This window comes from Nematolebias whitei, chromosome 21 (genome assembly GCF_014905685.2).
Source record: "Nematolebias whitei isolate Nwh7 chromosome 21, NemWhi1, whole genome shotgun sequence".
Lineage (NCBI taxonomy): Eukaryota > Metazoa > Chordata > Actinopteri > Cyprinodontiformes > Rivulidae > Nematolebias > Nematolebias whitei.
This window is the reverse complement of record NC_056518.1, coordinates 20,853,052-20,871,123: the sequence shown is the minus strand read 5'-3', so window position 1 is coordinate 20,871,123 and position 18,072 is coordinate 20,853,052. Positions and strand designations below refer to the sequence as shown.

The 18,072-nt window shown below is 38.6% G+C and overlaps 1 protein-coding gene across 1 annotated transcript; it reads left to right on the top strand.

Moving 5' to 3' along the window:
• The first annotated feature begins 11,094 nt into the window (after nt 1–11,094).
• Nucleotides 11,095–17,013, top strand: syf2 (SYF2 pre-mRNA-splicing factor). Its single transcript, XM_037695266.1, has 7 exons — nt 11,095–11,154; nt 11,459–11,557; nt 11,780–11,905; nt 12,414–12,531; nt 14,925–15,015; nt 15,571–15,669; nt 16,666–17,013. The coding sequence occupies exons 1-7, from the start codon at nt 11,137–11,139 to the stop codon at nt 16,829–16,831; spliced, it is 717 nt and encodes a 238-aa protein (XP_037551194.1). The 5' UTR covers nt 11,095–11,136; the 3' UTR covers nt 16,832–17,013.
• The last annotated feature ends 1,059 nt before the right edge of the window (nt 17,014–18,072 follow it).

Here is an 18,072-nt window from a genome sequence, read left to right as displayed (position 1 = left end):
TATATATATATATATATATATATATATATATATATATAAATACTAAAATAAACTACTACTTACTACTTGTACTACTATTCCTACTTCACGCTTTTTCACAGGATACGGATCCCTGCGATAAACGAGGGACTGCTGTATTTGAAACGTCTGTTTTGTCTGTTCATTCAATGCCCGTGCTTTTACATTTTTAATAAACAAATACTTGTCAAATATGATTTATTAGAAAGCAGCATCTAAGAGACAAACATTCCAAGAAAAAAATATCTGGATAAGTAAATAAATAATCAGTATCCATAAAATAAGGCTAAATCTTTCTCACTACAAACTCCAGTGTGTTCTTATTCTCAGGGGAACATACTTTTCACTTGGCAAATAAATTTAACTGTTCTGTTGCACAAATTAAATTTGAAAGTCTTTAATTCCTAAACAGTCCAGGGAATAACGGCTAGTGTCCACGAAGAAAGAGCTCATTTATCACCCGGCAGTTCACAGGATTGTTGTTGCCGACGCTTGTTTTAGCGATTCAGCTCTTATTTGTTCATCATCAGATTTGAAATTAGATCATCGGGGCCCTTGAACTTAAGATGAAAGAAGCCGCTTCAGTTTAAATAGATTGTTGGTTCTCAAAGAGCAACACTGGATGGGAATGGGATTCATGGTTTGTGTGTTTGTTTGGGCAGCATCATGCATTCTGACACGTGTGCGCGAGTCCGTGTGAAGTAAATTTATCTGGCGTGTCATGCAGGGGACAAGCAGAGGAGGCTGTTTCTCCTGCGCATCTGCATGTCCCCAGGCTGTTGAGTGGCCACTTCTTATCACGACCGCGCACAACAGCGTATTGTTTGTCCAGATGAGAGCTTCACTCTCTCATTAAGGTCACTGGGTAAGAGGATGGGAACTCAGGAGCGGAAACCCATGACACTTTTAGACCCCGCTCAAGGGAAAACACTTGTGTTGAACTCTTGTGTGGGTAAGGTGGTGAACAGAGGTTTCACAGTAGATAAATGAGTCTAATGCTTGTGTAAATCTTCTGATAACTGCTTCTGTGAGAAACAGAAATCAGGTAAAATAGGCATGAAACTTGTGGCCTTTTTTCATTATTGCTCAGATTTGGATGAAATATCAGGAAAATGTCTCCCTCTTGTGTTTGACTATCTCAGTCTGTGTTGTCAACAAACATCTCTCCGAATGAAGAGTCAGTCCCACTTGGCTCCACTAACAGGAATCACTCAAACTTTTTCTTTTTTTTATTATCACAGTCCTTTTGAGTTTATATTGTTGTTGCACTTTAATCAGTAATTATGATCATAAAGTTTGTGGAACAGCCAGAGTTCCTTTGGATGACAACACAGGGGACATCTGTGCGCCCGCAGTATATACAGGCCGTGGAGCTGCTCTCCCTGCGGTTGCTGCTAGTGGAAAACCCATAATGGCCTTTAATTGGGACTTTAATTGTGTGTGGTGGAGCAAAAGCATTGACTACAAAACTGGTGGTATTGGAGTGCATACATGCATCTTTTGGTGCAAGTATATGTGTGGCTCACTAAATCCTCTTCCTATCTTGGCCTGAGAATACCAGAATCAGAGCATCCAAACTGTGACAAATCAAACACGTCATGATCATGATATGAGCATCATTTTGCCTGGAGCTGAAAATGGTAGTTGGTGAATTAGGTGTAAATGGAAAACACAAACTGCCTTTTGTGCAAACATAAAGATGCTTTAAATGTGAGGGCTCTTATCTAGTTGGGTTCCTACTGACTCCAAGCATGCATGCTTTTTGAATATAATGTGATCAAAGGCAGCAGCAGCTTTCAAATCAATGGAAAGCCTTTGACTGGAAATTCTGCCTTGTAAAGAAATGCCTTGGAAAAACTTTGCAATCTGACATATGACCTTGTAAAATTGTTTTTTAGAGCATGCATGGTAGTGATAAGAATTTGCAGATAAATACAACCCCGGATCCAAAGACGTTAAGATGTTGAGTAAAATGTCCATGTCAACAGACTGCAATGATTTGCACATTTCATAAAACAGTTTTTCACAGTGGAACATAGTTAACAAATATGCTAAGATATTGTACCACTTTTAGAGAAACAAAATGTTGAGCTGAATTTGAAGGCAGCAACACATTTCAAAAGTATTGGGACAGGGTCGACTGCTTCACCGTGAAGCATCGCCTCTTCTTTTAACAACAGTCTGAAAATGTGTAGGATCTGAGGAGACTGTTGGTCCAGTCTTGTCTGATACTAGCCATTGAACAGTCCTGGGTCTTCTTTCATGATTTTCTTGTATCGTGATGTGTTAAATTACTCTGGACTGTAAGAATTCAGCACCCGGCCTCGTTTACTACAAAGCTGAACTATTGTAATAAATGCAGTATGAGGTTTTATATTGTCTTGCTGAAATATGCAAGAACTTCCATGAAAAAGATATTGTCTGGATGGGAGCAGAGGTTGTTCTCCATTGATGGTTGCATTTTCAGATGTGCAAGCTGCCCATGCACCCCCATACCATCAAAGAGGCAGGGATGTTGTTGTTACATCGTATTGTTTTACACTACAGTAGTCTCTCGCTACTTTGCGGTTTGTTTATCGTGGACTTGCTCCATCGCGGTTTTTCAAAATAAGATTGGACATTACACACAATTGGCTGATTGGTGGATGAGCCGCACGATCGGCATGGAATTTTTATTTAAAATAAATTATTTATCACTTGCTGCACATTTTACTACTTACTACTTGTGCTACTATTCCTACTTCACGTTTTATCACTTATCGTGGGTCTTCAGAGTATGGCTCTCCCGCGATAAACGAGGGACTACTGTATTAGTCTTTAGCGTATAGCATACTGTTTGGCATTTGTTTAGCGCATATCTTAGTGTAAATGTTAGATCCTTATTGGGTGTTTTTGTTTTTATACTTTATATTCTGCTATTTTTGGGTGTCACTGGGACCCTCTGTACATAATTTCGTCCCACCTCATGTACCTCATATGGTGGAAATAACAATAAAGTTGACTTGAACTTGAAATCCGTAGTTTCAAAAAGACTCATTTTGATTCATCTGACCATGAAACAGTTTTCTACTTTACCTCAGTCCACTGAAAAAACAAACATTTGGCCCACAGAAGACGATGGGGTTTCTGGATGATGCTTGCATATGGCTAATTCTTCACATATCAGAGCTTTAACCAGCATTTATGATTGGCACAGACAGCTGTACTGACAGAAAATTATTTTTGAAAGTGTTCCTAAGCCCATGCAGTGATGCATGGAACAGAATCAGACCTGTTTTTAATAATAATGATGCTGTTTTGATCATATTACAAACTGTAAATGATGGGATGCTCAAAGTTTACGGAACATTGTTTTAGGATTGTTTTACAATTTTTAGATTTTTGCAGACCATCGAACCTCTGCCCGTCTTTGCGTCTGAGACATTCAGACTACTCTCTGAGCCCTTGTCATCACACTTCATGTTGATTCAACACTTCTGCTCTCCAACTTGTTCAGAGAAAGAAATAGAGAGGGTAAACAGTGTGTCAAACATATGGCACAGCTGCAAAAAAAACAAGGATGAACATGAGGAAGAGGGAGAAGGGGGATATGAAACAGGACTGGTGCTGACTGTCATTATTATCCTGGCACCAGTTGGGACATTTTGGAGGTGCTGGAAAACAAGACGACATCATGTCTGCATCGTCCTGGCCTCTGTTCACCGCACACAAACGCAACGCTGCCAGAGCGCGGCAGGAGCTTGTGGTTCCAGTCCAGTGACAGCGGCCTGTAGTCAGGGTGGCGACGCTTCAGGAGCAGCTCCTCACGCTGGAGAAGCCTGTTTGTGTTGGCCCAGAATTAATAACTTTTCATTTAGTGCGGAAACGACAGGAATAGTAATTAAGGAAATGGAATGATTTTATTGGCCATGATGTTTATATTAAGTTCCAGATGTGAAGCAGCTGCCTGCACAGCAAGAGGCCCTGCCCCCATTTGCACTATCTGAGGAAACTTCAATTCAACGCAAGATAGCAGCACCAGTCAAACTCATGGCTGTGTACAAAAAAACATTTAGTTTCTTATTCACAGCATGCAGCGAGCTGAACTAAAAGTCTTGTCTTGTTTGATTAATAGAAGGCCTTTTCGAAGCACCATGAGGTCTGCTTCACGTTTATAAATCTGCCCCCAAGGTGCAATTTATTTGCAGATATAATGTTACTCTGTTTCAGGGCTGATTTGCTTGACTGGAAAAGTTAATATTGAAGGGTGGCTGCTCAGCGTTTTTGGGTGGCCTCGGCACATGTGAGATCCATGTTGCATTAAAGCTCAATTTAAAAACAAAATTTATGGGAATGACAGCATGGCAAAAATCCTCATGTCTGCCTGTCAAACATGAAGTGTGCATTACAAAATAAAAGCCAATAAATTAAACTGTAAGCAAATGAGCATTACCATAATTGAAATGATAATATTAAATTAAACGAATACTTGAAATAATAATACAGTTCTTTATTACGTAAAAAAACGCTTGCACCTGCAGTGACTGTTCTTATTATGCAACTCTTTGTAACTACTACAACATAACTCTATGCATATGCTTTAAATGTTGCTCAAATCAGTTACATTCAGGAGCAAGATTTCAAAAAACAAAGTCCAAATTGAGTGATTGTTGTTAATTAGCAACTGATTATTCATTCAACCTTTATTGATACCTGTTAGTCTCATTGAGTCATAAGGTCTCATTTTCAAGAGACACCTGTTTAAAACAAAACCACAAATAAAGGTACAAACAAGAATAAACAGCCAGAAAATGCATATAAAATAACAAGTAGATACAAGTAGTGATACAAAATAAAATTAAAAACAAGCTGCATTATGAAACAATGTAAAATACTAAAACCAGGAACACGTCTGCACTGATTTTTGCATTGAACGTATCAATTGTTTAAAATCCCTTAGAGAGGTCAAGGTCGAGAGCTTCAGATTGTTTTGTAAAGTATTCCAGGAAACTGGAGCAAAGTAAGAATAGGCCTTTTTGCTGAATTCAGTCCAAACTGAGGGGATGCTGCAGGTAATGATGTCTTGAGAGCGCACGCTGTAACTGCACTGACGAAGTGACATCTAGGAGATATGAAGGCAGCAGAGCAAGAAGTGATTTAAAGATGAAAATGTACCAGTGTAAGAGTCTCTGTGATGTTAATGATGACCAGTTAACCAAGAAGTACAGAGTGCAGTGATGCTACGGTAATTATAACCACTTATGAATCTTAGCGTGCCGTGATAGGCAGCATCCAACATCTGCAAGGTGCTTGCAGGAGCATTCATGTAAATAATGTCCCCGTAGTCAATGATCAGAACTTCGAAGAGTTAAAAGGTGTTTCCTAGCATACAGAGTTAAGCAAGATCTATTTCTGAAAAAGAAAGCTAGTTTCAATTTTAGTTTCTTTATCAAGTTTTCTACGTGCAGCTTAAAAGAGAGATGCGCATCGACCAAGATTCCCAAGTATTTGTAAGAATCCACAAAATCAATAAGAACATAATTCAAAGATAAGATAAGAGGAAAGACTGCTGGCACCAACTTTCTGTTTGCAAACAACATCCCTTTGGTTTTGTCAGCATTTAGTACCCGTTTGAGATGGAACAAATCAGACTGGATGATGTCGAAAGCAGACTGTAAAAGCTGGAAAACCTTAGCAACTGATTTAGCTAGACAATAAACAACTGTATCGTTGGCATAGAAATGCAAGGATACATCAGGAATGTTCTGACCTGCATTACTTATGTAGATTGTAAAGAGAGTGGGTTCTAAGACTGAGCCTTGTGGTGCGCCACATTATACTAAACTGAATGAAATATTTATTTTCACATGCTGCTATGAAAGGTTGGTGATAATGTAAGTGCCTGTGTGTGGGTGGGTTAGCAAAATAGCTTCTGAGTCAGTGCACACATTTTAATGAAAGTCTCAGAAAGTAAGCATTGTTAAAGGTGATTATCTGTGGTGGCCATCTTGAATTGGGTTGAATGCAAAAGTTAATCGGTTTTAAATGTAAACCCAATGATTAATTTTTGAGTTTCATTTGATTCTGTCCAGTGATTTATGAGATATTATGCTAACAGACAGCAGGCTTGACTCCAATAGTTAATGCCAAGGTTTTAGTCAAAGTTCTTTTACAACGCTTTACACTCAAAGTACCAGTATGAATTGTGAACGGCTCTCGTATATTACCAGTTTAGCTCAATATCTGTAAAACTGGCTGAGTTAAAGCCACTTTTGTTTTAGCTGAGGTCAGTTGGCTGTGGCGACCTTCTTGAATTTGTGTCTCGTATTGTGAAGAGTTCCTGCCAACAAACTGTCTGCTTCTTGGCTCCATTTCTTTCACTCCCGATGGACAGAAAGCAAAATTAGCTGAAACCTCCGGAGGGAGTGAATAAAAGCCCCTTGAAGAACATTAACGTATGAGAACACATACATGCGTGTCTTTAACGACACACTTATAGCTATAGAAGAAAAATAAGTCATAAGACAGTTTATAAATTATCACACATGATCTGTATTTACTTCCGGAGATTTAAAAGTAATAAACTCTCAACTGCTGTGCTTTACTGCCATTGCGGATGGGAATTTAAATACAGAGGAAATGCTTGTTTGCTTCGTCCTCCTCCTCATACAGGTCACTTTTCTGTTCAGAGTCATTCATTATAAAGATGTTTTCCTTTTTGCGTGGCAATAGCAGAGCCGTGCCCATTACTGCACCCAGTGATGTTCTCCTCTGTCGTGATGTGCTCCCATCTGGTTTCCAGTGAAAATGCATCACTCCATTAACATTGCCTGTGATCTAGAGGATGCTTTAATCTAAGACTATAAACTCCACTTAATTACATCCTCCAAAGGAGCTCTATTAGTATAATGCAATCAAACAGGGAGCACATCCATTTTGGCAAGTCAAACATGCTCAGATGTCTCTTGAAAGTGTTTACGTTTGTCTTCTGAATCAGATCATAGAATCATATTTGGAAGTTCTGCGTTCAAAGGCCTTTACTGATATTCTTGTGTTTATGGGTAAAACTAAAACGCATTGGGGATGCACATAACATTCAGTTTCTCTGCAGCAAAAAACAACCATAACAAATGAGTTTAGAAGAGTCTAAACAGACTCTCTGTGTGGCACACTGATGACTTTATGCTTGACCTTTCATGCATCTCGCTTCGTAACCTCCAGTCATATTCATAATTGCTGCCTGCGTGTGTGCCTCATTCCAGCTTCCAGCACAGTCTGGCAAGATTTCTCAATGAAATTAAACTTTAAAATGAAGCAAGATGTGGTGGTTTAAAATTGTATACAAATATACTTCGGTAAAACTCATGCCTTGCAGTAACTTCTGACATTGTGTCACAAACAAAAAAATAAAAACACTTTTATCATGCCGTCAACTTTTTTCTTTTAATTTATAATTTGACTGATGTGCTTCTGTAATATTCTCATTAGTACATGGACCTAAAAGAAAAAGATTTTAACATAAACCTAAGCCTGCGTGCTCATTCTAATTAAATTGTACACAAAGATTTAACAATATAAAACACGTATTATGGAATTTTTTATGTTTCTAGAATATTTTCTGGCCCTTTCTTAATTCCAAAAAGTTAGAAATAAGTGAAGATTGTAGCTACAATTTACCACTGGATCAGATACAGAACTACTGATGGGATTCATGGCTGTATGGAAAATAATTTGACTAGTTCCTGTATCACAAAGAAACATTCACATTTTATATACACACTGCACTTTTATGTTGATACTCTCAAACCAGCTGAACCCACAAACTCCAACTTAAATTATGAATTCAGGCATGGAGCCACAAACACAAAGCTTGCATCTAGTGTGACAAATTCTCACTGATTTTATATATTTACCTTTACCAAACTGATAAAATAGCTTGCCTCCTTGAAGTGCACTATAAAATAAAAAATAAAATAAAAACCTGGATTCCACTTTTGAACTATGACTGAGAAATAAATAGCTGAGCTTGATTTAAGACTAAAAATATGTTTAATATACATTAATGTGTATGTATGTGTTAAATCTCTTCTTATTTTGTTTTCTTTCATGAATACACACGTAATATTTTAAAGCTCTCTATAGCGTTAAACTTTTGATTGTCTTTCAATGTAATTATTTCCTGTATTCTAACAAGGTTAAGTCAGGTCATCCGGATGGATTCTTCTTGACTTAACCTTGTTAGATTTTTCTATCTGGATTATTGAGAATGCATCAGGACATCGTTAACTCCTTCCTCACCCTGGCAACAGTTCCCACCTGCCTGAAGACTGTCACCATCATCCCAGTCCCAAAGAGCTCTACAGTGACTTGTCTGAATGACTACTGGCCAGTAGCCCTCACTCCGATAGTCGCTAAATGCTTCAAAAATCTGGTCATGAAATGCATCAAAACAACCATCAACATCAACGAGGACCCTCATCAGTACACATACCGTGAGAATCGATCTACAGAAGACGCCATCTCCTCTGTGGTCCACAATGCTCTCACCCACCTGGAGCAGAAGGACTCCTACGTCTGTATGCTCTTTGTGGACTTCACATCTGCCTTCAACACCATGATCCCCCAAACCCTGATGGACAAATTATTCACACTAGGACTAATCCCCTCTATTTGCAACTGGGTACTAGACTTCTTAACAAACAGATCAGTCTGTGAGGATCCACAACTTCTCCTCCACCATAACCATCAGCACTAGCTCCCCTCAGGGCTGTGTGCTGAGCCCTCTCCTGTTCACTCTGCTCACGTATGACTGTGCACCGGCCCATCCAGGCTGCCATACTGTAAAGTTTGCAGATGATACAGCGGTGGTGGGATGCATCACAAACAACGATGAGTCCAGCTACAGGCAGGAGGAGGAAAACCCGGAGAGCTTGTGCAAGAAGAACTTTCACATCAATATGAAGAAGACGAAGGAGATGGTCGTGGACTTCAGACGGAACAAACACACCTAACTACCCCCCCACACACACACACACACTCCCAAACATAAGAGGATCTGCAGTGTAAGTGGTCTCCAGCTACAAGTACTTGGGTGTGCACCTGAATGACAACCTCAGCTGGGGCAACAACATCACCAGCCTGATCAAGAAAGCTCATCAGAGACTCTACTTCTTTAGGCGGCTGAGACAAGCTGGTCTGGGAAGCTCAGTCCTCACCTCCTTCTACAGGTGTGCAGTGGAGAGCATCCTGTGCTCCAGCATCAACATGTGGCATGGAGGCTGCACAGCTGCAGAAAGAAAAGCTTTGCAGAGAGTGGTGAAGGCTGCACAGAAGTCTGTTGGAGTCAGCCTCCCCACCATCACAGACATCTACACCTCAGGAAGAGGGCCACCTGCACCATGAAGGACCCCACTCACCCAGTATACAAACTTTTTGCCCAGCACCATTCAGGCAGGAGGTTGAGGAGCATTAAGTGTAGAACCACTAGACTGAGGAACAGCTTCTACCCTGAGGCTGTTAGACTCATGAATATATAACCAGAATAATCACTGTGGAAAAATATCACATCATGTTGCCGATGTTTCATGCTGCTGTGTTCATGCGTGCTCATTTGCTCACACAGACTCGTTCGTGCTGCTCTTTGGCGTGTTGTTTATATACTACTAGTGTTTAGTGTATTTTTAGTTAACATTTTTCTTAGATCACATCTTATTACTGTTTTTATTTTTACATTTTATACTTCTGTTGGATGTAACTGAGACCCTGTGTACACAATTTTGTTCCACCTCATGTACCATGTGATGCAAATGACAATAAAGAACCCTGAATCTTGACATGTTTCCTTTATCATTTGCTTGTTTTTACATTGCCTTTTTAAAAAATCTTTCCATTCCTTTTATCTAACAAGTTTTGAATTCAAATAAGTCATTCAATGTTAACACATGAATCATTTAAGTTAAAAACTTTATTTCATTTGAAATATAAATTAAAATGTATCAACAGCTACTGATTTTTTTGAGAAAACTGCTTATTCCCATTTATCTGTGAACTGTCAAAGATAACAGTCTACCGGGAACTTGAACATGAACTTGTCATATTTCAGGATTCTGTGTGTAGCATTGTGTTCCCAACAAACTCTGAGAAAACCAAACAGGTGGAGGACACAAAAAGAAGCAACAGGCTTTAATTTTAAGGACACTGGCAACTTAACCAATAGGATTTTATGTTAATTCAATTCAAAAATACTTTATTAATCCCAGAGGGAAATTATTTGTTGTTGTAACTTGTCATTTCATTAAGAGATGTTATAGATGCTGATGGCTGTAGGCAGGAAGGATCTCTTGTAAAGGTCCATCCCACAGTGGATCCTAAGAAACTGCTAGTTCCAGGATCTCAGTGGTCAGGCACTCAAGCACAGCTGGAAGGTAGATGAGAATGCGTCCACAGAACATCCTTTTCAACTCATTTGAGATTCGGGGCTGTAGTTGAGATATTATTTGAGCTTTTGAGATGTTAATCAGCTGCTGTTGGTTGTAGAAAACTGCCTTGTTGCCATGTATGCTGTTTAAAACATAAAGTCTGCTACACCCCGGACAACTAAAAACATTTGACAGATATGTCGTCAGTTAGCATGTACGCTAACTTCAGTTAGCTTAGCATAACAGCAAGAGCTAAATGATTATTGAGCATGCATCAGGATACTTGTTGCCATGGTTACGCATCATAACAACTGTCCAAAACTAAAAGAGTTTCAGTAAAAATCCTTCCAGCTGCACAGCATCTGATACCAGAGGAAACAATCATCCAAAAAAAAAAAAAGTGATTTGCATCCAGAAAAAGAGGAATTAAAGTTTCCAAAAGCAAAATCTCAGAATGAACGTAACAGAGCTGCTCCAACATGCAGCCACCTGGAGCGGCGCAATTCTAGAAATTAAACCACATAACCACATATAGCTTGTCAGTCAGTAAAGTAAAATAGTAAACAAAAATAAAATATATCCTTAATTCAGCGCAAACATTGCGTTGTCCATAGATATAAAGTGTTGTCTTATGTTTTTTTTTTGGTTTTTTTTTGTATACGTTACATCCGGTATGAATGACGTACTTCCGTTCTAACCATCGTAGAAGGCTATCACAACAATGGCGTCTTGTAGCTCGGTTCGTATTTTGTATTTTAATTGTTAGACCCAGCATTTTGTAGAGCTAACGAAAACTCATCAAATACAGTTATTTTGATAAAGATAATTCGGTCTGCCGGATAAATTAAATCGTATTAGATTTGTTTTCGTTGTTTTAGCTCTTGCTGTTATGCTAAGCTAACTGAAGTTAGCGTACATGCTAACTGTCGACATATCTGTCAAATGTTTTTAGTTGTCCGGGGTGTAGCAGACTTTATGTTTTAAACAACATACATTTATATTGAATATTGTTTATAGTGGGATAACCTGATTTTTTTCCCCAGGAGACTGCCACAGCTAATGAAGAAGAACAGACCGAAACTGTAGCTTCCGAGAAGAGAGAAGCTAGGCTTCGTAAATTCAGAGAGTTGCATTTCAAACGGGTCAGTAGTTCGAACTTTATCAGATATAGTCAATACATGGTAGTACAGTGCTATGCAACGATGGCAAGCTTGGTTATCACGCATGTACTGTTTTAGCTATTAAAGGTTAGGACTTAAAAATAGTCACGTTTACTTTAGTTTATGCGTTTAGTTTTGAGACTAACTCAGAAGATGAGTTTGGCTGCCTAAATATCCAGATGTTACTTGTTAATTTCACTGCAGAACGAAGCACGAAAACTGAACCACCAGGAGGTCGTGGAGGAGGATAAGAGATTGAAACTTCCCACAAACTGGGAAGCTAAGAAAGCCCGACTGGAGTGGGAGCTTGCCGAAGATGAAAAGAAAAAGGTATTTTTCAGCTTTCTGTAATACCAGTGCTAAATTCTTAACCACACCCATCTTTATTTAAATTTTATCTCAACGTAGGCAAATATTTATTTTATTTTTGTCTATCGCCTTGAATTGTTTTTCAGTTTAGTCCTTGTACCCAAACAGAATTAGAACAATAGTTGGTTTTTTTTCAGCCATTTAACATAAACATAACTAAAGGAATGAACTGTGGCTACAAGACAACTTGGCAAATCGTAGGTTTTAGATTGGTTAAACACTTTGTTATAATCAGCTTGTAGGCACAATAACAGGTTTTACCTTAAATATCGATTCTTGCATTATGTCATGTTCATATTCTAAGATAATACTAGGATTCAATAAGCTTACAGATGCACTTATACATGTAGATTGCCACCCTGGAATCCAAACCTAAACTCCACTCCCAAGAGTGTTTAGGATCTAGAAAATGCAAAGCAGGGAGCTAACGGTCTGACTTTGTGTTCATTAAAATTATTTCCCATTGCAGGAATGTGCTGCTTGTGGAGAGGACTATAACAGAGTGAAGCTGCTGGATATCACTGCTGACGAAGCAGAACGATGGGAAAGGAAGAAAAAGAAGAAGAATCCAGACACAGGATTTGCAGGTTTGTGGCCTTATAAAGATAAAATGATGAACATAAGACGGGTAATTTAAGACACATTACTTTTTCCTCTTAAGTGATTAATGTTGGAGTAAGACACACCACTCATCCACACAGCTATCAGAATCTCACCAAAATAATGGGATATTACTGGACTAGTACTGGTAGCTTAATATTCAGATGCTTACATTTTCTAATGGGAGTACACAAGCAAACAGACCCTGTAGAGATTCAAGGTTCTTTATTGTCATTCACATCACGTGGTACATGAGGTGGAATGAAACTATGTACACAGGGTCCCAGTTACATCTGACAAAAATACAAATTGTAAAGAAAAACAGTAATAAGATCCAAGACATGAACTAAGAAATACGCTAAACTAAGAATACATTAAGCACTAATGGTACAAAACAATGCCCCAAACAGCAGCACGAACAGGAGTCTGTGTAGCAGTTGAGGACGAATGAACACAGCAACATGAAATAAATCAGCAGCATGAGATCAGCATCATGGATAGTCAGCAGCACATATCAACAACCAAGTGGCATTACAGTGACTTTTTCCATAGATGCTGGTATGATAGTCAAAATGTGTAAATGACAAAAATCATATCACGGTTTCCCTTTGTCATGAATATGTCTGGATGTTTCTGAAAAGAATTTAATGTGACCATTGGAGTTTTTTATTCTGTTGAATGGTGTGGTACTCTTGAGTACAAATTTCCCACTTGACTGCATTACTATTTAATTTCTACATTGTTCACCGTCTAAAGTTGGCAAGTTTCTTTCAAAGTTTTTTAGTTTTTGAGCACACCCATTTTGCCACAATTTATAATTGAATGAGTAAAAAGAGCAGAATACACTTAACAGAAACTTGATACTGGTTTTGAAATTGTCAAATCAATACGAACTGTGAAAAAAATTATGAGTTCATTTATAATCCAATAAAACTTTTCTAAACAGTTTTCTAAAACTTTTTTTTTGTAATCTCTAGTTTTGTCAGTTTTCAGAAATACATCAATCTCCTGAAGCAAAATAAAACTTACAATAAAAAAATGTAGTTTTTTTTGTTTGTTTGTTTTACTTGAATGAATCAGGCTTGTATGAAAGTGAGCATTCGCTGAATTTGCTTTGAAAGAGATTCACACGCATGTTCCATCCAGCCCAGCGTGCACTCAGAAACCACAAGGATGCCATTCCCTGATTACAAAAGTCACCACCCACATATTCAATTTAATAAATTATTTACTGTGTGATTCACTTTAGTTTGAAGTACAGACAACTGACGGCAGTCTTATTTAGCTTCAGCTGATAAAGATCTAATCTGATGAAACATTTCTCTGTCCCCCAAAGATCTTTAGCATCTAACTTTATTACTAAACATTGTTTCACACACTAAAATAGTTGTCAATTGTATCAGGTAGTAATAATAAAGCAATCTGCATTTACATCAAGCAGTTTTATTTTGGATATAGGCAGCCTTCTCGCACCACAAACTCTGGTCTGTTCGCTGAGAAAACAATACTTCTATACAGATGACTGTTGTAGAAAAGTATTGCACTGATTCTGTTTATTTTGTTGCTGTTTTCCAGCACATAATTGAGAACTTTCTTAATTTTAACATAGAAATAGACACAGAAATATGCTGTACTTCTATAGACATAGAAATGAAACATAGAGGCTGTTAAGACTCATGAATCCCTAACCAGGATAATCACTGTGAAAAAAAATCACTATAATGCTACTTGATTGTTGATATGTGCTGCTGCTGATCTCATGCTGCTGTGTTCATTGGTACTCCTCTGCTCACACACTTGTTCGTGCTGCTGTTCGGCGTATCGTTTTTGTACTATTAGTGCTTAGCGCATTTTTAGTTTAACGTTTTTCTTTGTTCATATCTTAGATCTTATTACTGTTTTTCTTTTACATTTTATACTTTTGTGGGATGTAACTGGGACCCTGTGTACACCATTTTGTTCCACCACATGTGGTGCGTATGACAAAGAAACTTTGAGTTTTGACTTTGAAACGAGATGGAACTGCTTCAGCTTTACATGGTCGCACAGTAAATAGCAGTACTGGCTGCATGTAAGAACGGGATGCAAATCGTTCAAAACAGCTTCTAATTTAATCTGCTGAAGGGAAAATAAAGTTTACTGTGTCTCCTGAATATGGCTGCCATCTGTTGTATTAAACCTTTCCCCTGAATGAAAACCTCTGGAAGAAAATGATCACTAGAGGGGCTTCAAGAGAGGAACGGAGGAGGAGAGGTGCCTCTGTAGACCTCCTTAACTAGCTGCAGGTTGTGTTTCTGAGCCTTGTGCCTGCTTATTGTTTGTTCCACTAATTACATTTTTCTCCTCTCCCCCCGTTTAAAACAAAAAATATATACTACAGGTTATGCAGAAGCTCAGTTCCGACAATACCAGAGACTCACCAAGCAAATCAGACCTGACATGGAAAGCTACGAGAAGCAAAGGGAAGAAAGGTGAGCCAGGCCTCTGTCCCATCATCTTTTTTTTATGTTTTAAATCTTTACCAAGAGTGACCGATGAAAATTCATGTCCTCTGGTATGACAAAATGTCTAAATTCTACTTAATGGCTGTAAAGTAGATCCATGAAAATATGCCTAAACTGAGACCATAGCTGTAAAATACCAAATAGAGGAGAATGACTTTTAACTATTTAATGTTAACAGACCAGAATTCACCTATCACATGTTCATGAAGCATTTATTATATGTTCTGTCATGCAGCCCCTATTTTGCCCCCGGGGTTTGTTTTGCTGCCGCTTCACAATCCAGAAATAATTTAAATGCTTTAAAGTGTAAAACTGATACACATGCATGCTAAGGTCAAGAAGAATTTAGCGCCTGAGGGTTTATACCCTCTAAATGCTGTCATCTGCAGATGTCACAATTTGCCCTGATGCTATATGATGACATTCATAATTAGAGTGATGGAATAGAGAAGTTAATTTAAGTGTCAAGATGTTGATTATCTTTAGTTATGCATTTCTAACTGTTTTGCTGATGCTCTACAGCGGTGAAGACTTCTACCCCACGACTAATAGCCTGATATACGGAACCCATACTCCCACAAAGGAGGGCATTGACCGCATGGTGGAGGATGTCGAGAAACAGTAAGTCCCACTGAGCAGAGATGCATCAAAGTTTTCTTGTCCATTAAGATCCATTCTAGGTGGGGAGATTTCATTGGTCAACCGTGGTACTAAAGCAATGGTAATGGGATATTAGGCATAAAATTAAACGCTGTAAAAAGTTTTGGGTATAATTGAATCTATTAAGAAGCCCTGTTTATAACAACAAGAAAGTGTGGTATTCAACCGCGTTCAACCTCGATCTTTTTAGTTATTAGTTTTGATGATCCAAAAAAAATCATTTTTATTTAATGCATCTCTCTGATTGACAGATCTTTTGCAACACTGGCACACCACAAACATAGTGTGGAGATGCAGTAAGTGTTGGCCATGAGACTGTCTGTGTCTGAACCAGCCTGTCTAATTTTAGAAAAATCAACTCCAGGGTATAAGTTTTGATGCATCGAGGCCATTGTTTCTAAAAGACATAGAGTGAGGCAGCATATATAACTGGTCCACTACAGGTTAAATGAAAGTGGACCGTTTTAACAAAATGTGTTTAAAATGAAGTGTTCGTCGAACAACCTGTACCTTTGGTCTGTTCATTTATTCTTGTTTAAATAAAGTTGCAGGCACAGTGGGTTCAGCACAGCATTTACTGCGCTTCCAAGTTTTGACTTTGATGTGTTGATCATTTTAAGCTTTGGTCATGAGTCCTTCCTTGAGCTGTTTTGTATTTGAGACCGTCTCGGGCCTACATTGGAGATGCAACTGTAGAACATTAGACAAGGATTTAGTTGCCAGAGTGTGACGCACTCTAATCCTTTGAAGACAGAGTAAATCAAGAGTAGGAGCTCACAAATTGACAGTATGTATATGTGTCTTAGGTTTTCCATTGCCACTCTCCTTTGCCAAGTTTAAACCCTTGCTCTCAAATTATTGCCTGTACCAATTATTGTTATTGGATATGCCATGAACAGTGGCCATGCTGGTTTATAAAAATCCTCTTCCTGAGTTGCCTTTCTTTACGATTGTCAGGATCGACAAGCGTGCCAAGTACAGCCGGCGCAGGGCCTACAACGACGACGCAGACATCGACTACATTAACGAGAGGAATGCCAAGTTCAACAAGAAGGCGGAGCGTTTCTACGGCAAATACACGGCAGAAATCAAACAGAACTTGGAGAGAGGAACAGCTGTCTAGCATTCTCAGCCACCTTAGTGATCCACTTTGTTTTGTTGCATATTTACAAGCCAACATATTGTGCATTATAAGTTTTATTGTCATTTAGTGCTGACAACTATCTCTAAGGTATGGCACAGTTGGGAGTTCTTTTGTACAGTAATTATTCTGACATTTATTTTTAAGTAAACCGCTTCTAATTATCTGCTTATCTTGCTTAATTCCTGGTTTTTCTGAGGGTTTACGGTGTGTGGTCTCGTGATGGAGACACTTAAAGCCTGAGAATAAACCACCATCAATCCTCTGGGCATTTTCTGTGGAGGATGTCAGCCAGAGATTTTTTTTTTTTTTTTTTGAGGTGCAGAAAGAGATAAGGACCATCATCGGGTAATCCAATTTATCTTCATCTCGGTGCTAACTTGCCTGAAGGCAGTGACATGACCAGAAAAAAAACCTTGTGACTGAGACTGGAGAGTAAACAGGTTCCCATGAAGTCTGCACTCTGAACTCAGAGCGCAGCTGCATTGCACCCTCTGCAGGAAAGCTGAACGAAACGTTTCTGCAAGACGATCTCAATAACACTGCAACGATGTATATTACACCTTTGAATTATATTTTACTCTGAAGCTGTGATTAGGTACTCTTAATACTTTTGAAGTTCTGTCTGATTCACCTGAGGAGTTGTTTGAGAAGTAATCTTCCATAAATCTACTGTGGCGTATCTCTGTCTGACATGTCTGACTTTCTTAAAGCCAAGTTTCCAAAATTAGTTTTTATGTTAAGCAGAGTTAATTTGATCTAAAGCTTGTAAACATGGTGAAGTGTCAATAGCTGCCTGGAAGCGATTCAAGCGCTTATCCTCATCAAGTCGGGCTAAATCGTGCATTCTTAGAAAATAAATGGCAACTATGTGGGAATTACCTGTGAAACTTTCATTTGCGTCATTCCTTTCCTAGTTCATTAAAACCTGTTGTGATAAGCCTTTGAATCAGATATGTCTATCCCAAGTAATTAATCGGTCTCCGGTCATGTTACAGCAGGAGACGTGCAGTCTGGAAACTATTCCAACTGCAATTTATTCTTATGGATACAACAGCTTGTGACATTCGTCTGAATATTCACTTGATTTATTGCCGATCGGTGGTTACCCACCCAATATTTCACTTGAGTTTGCAAACAGTTGCAGTCGATGTTATCAGTGGCAGTCACAACAGTGAGGAGAGCTGCGTCAGCATTAACACGGTCACTTGTTGTAGCCTGGC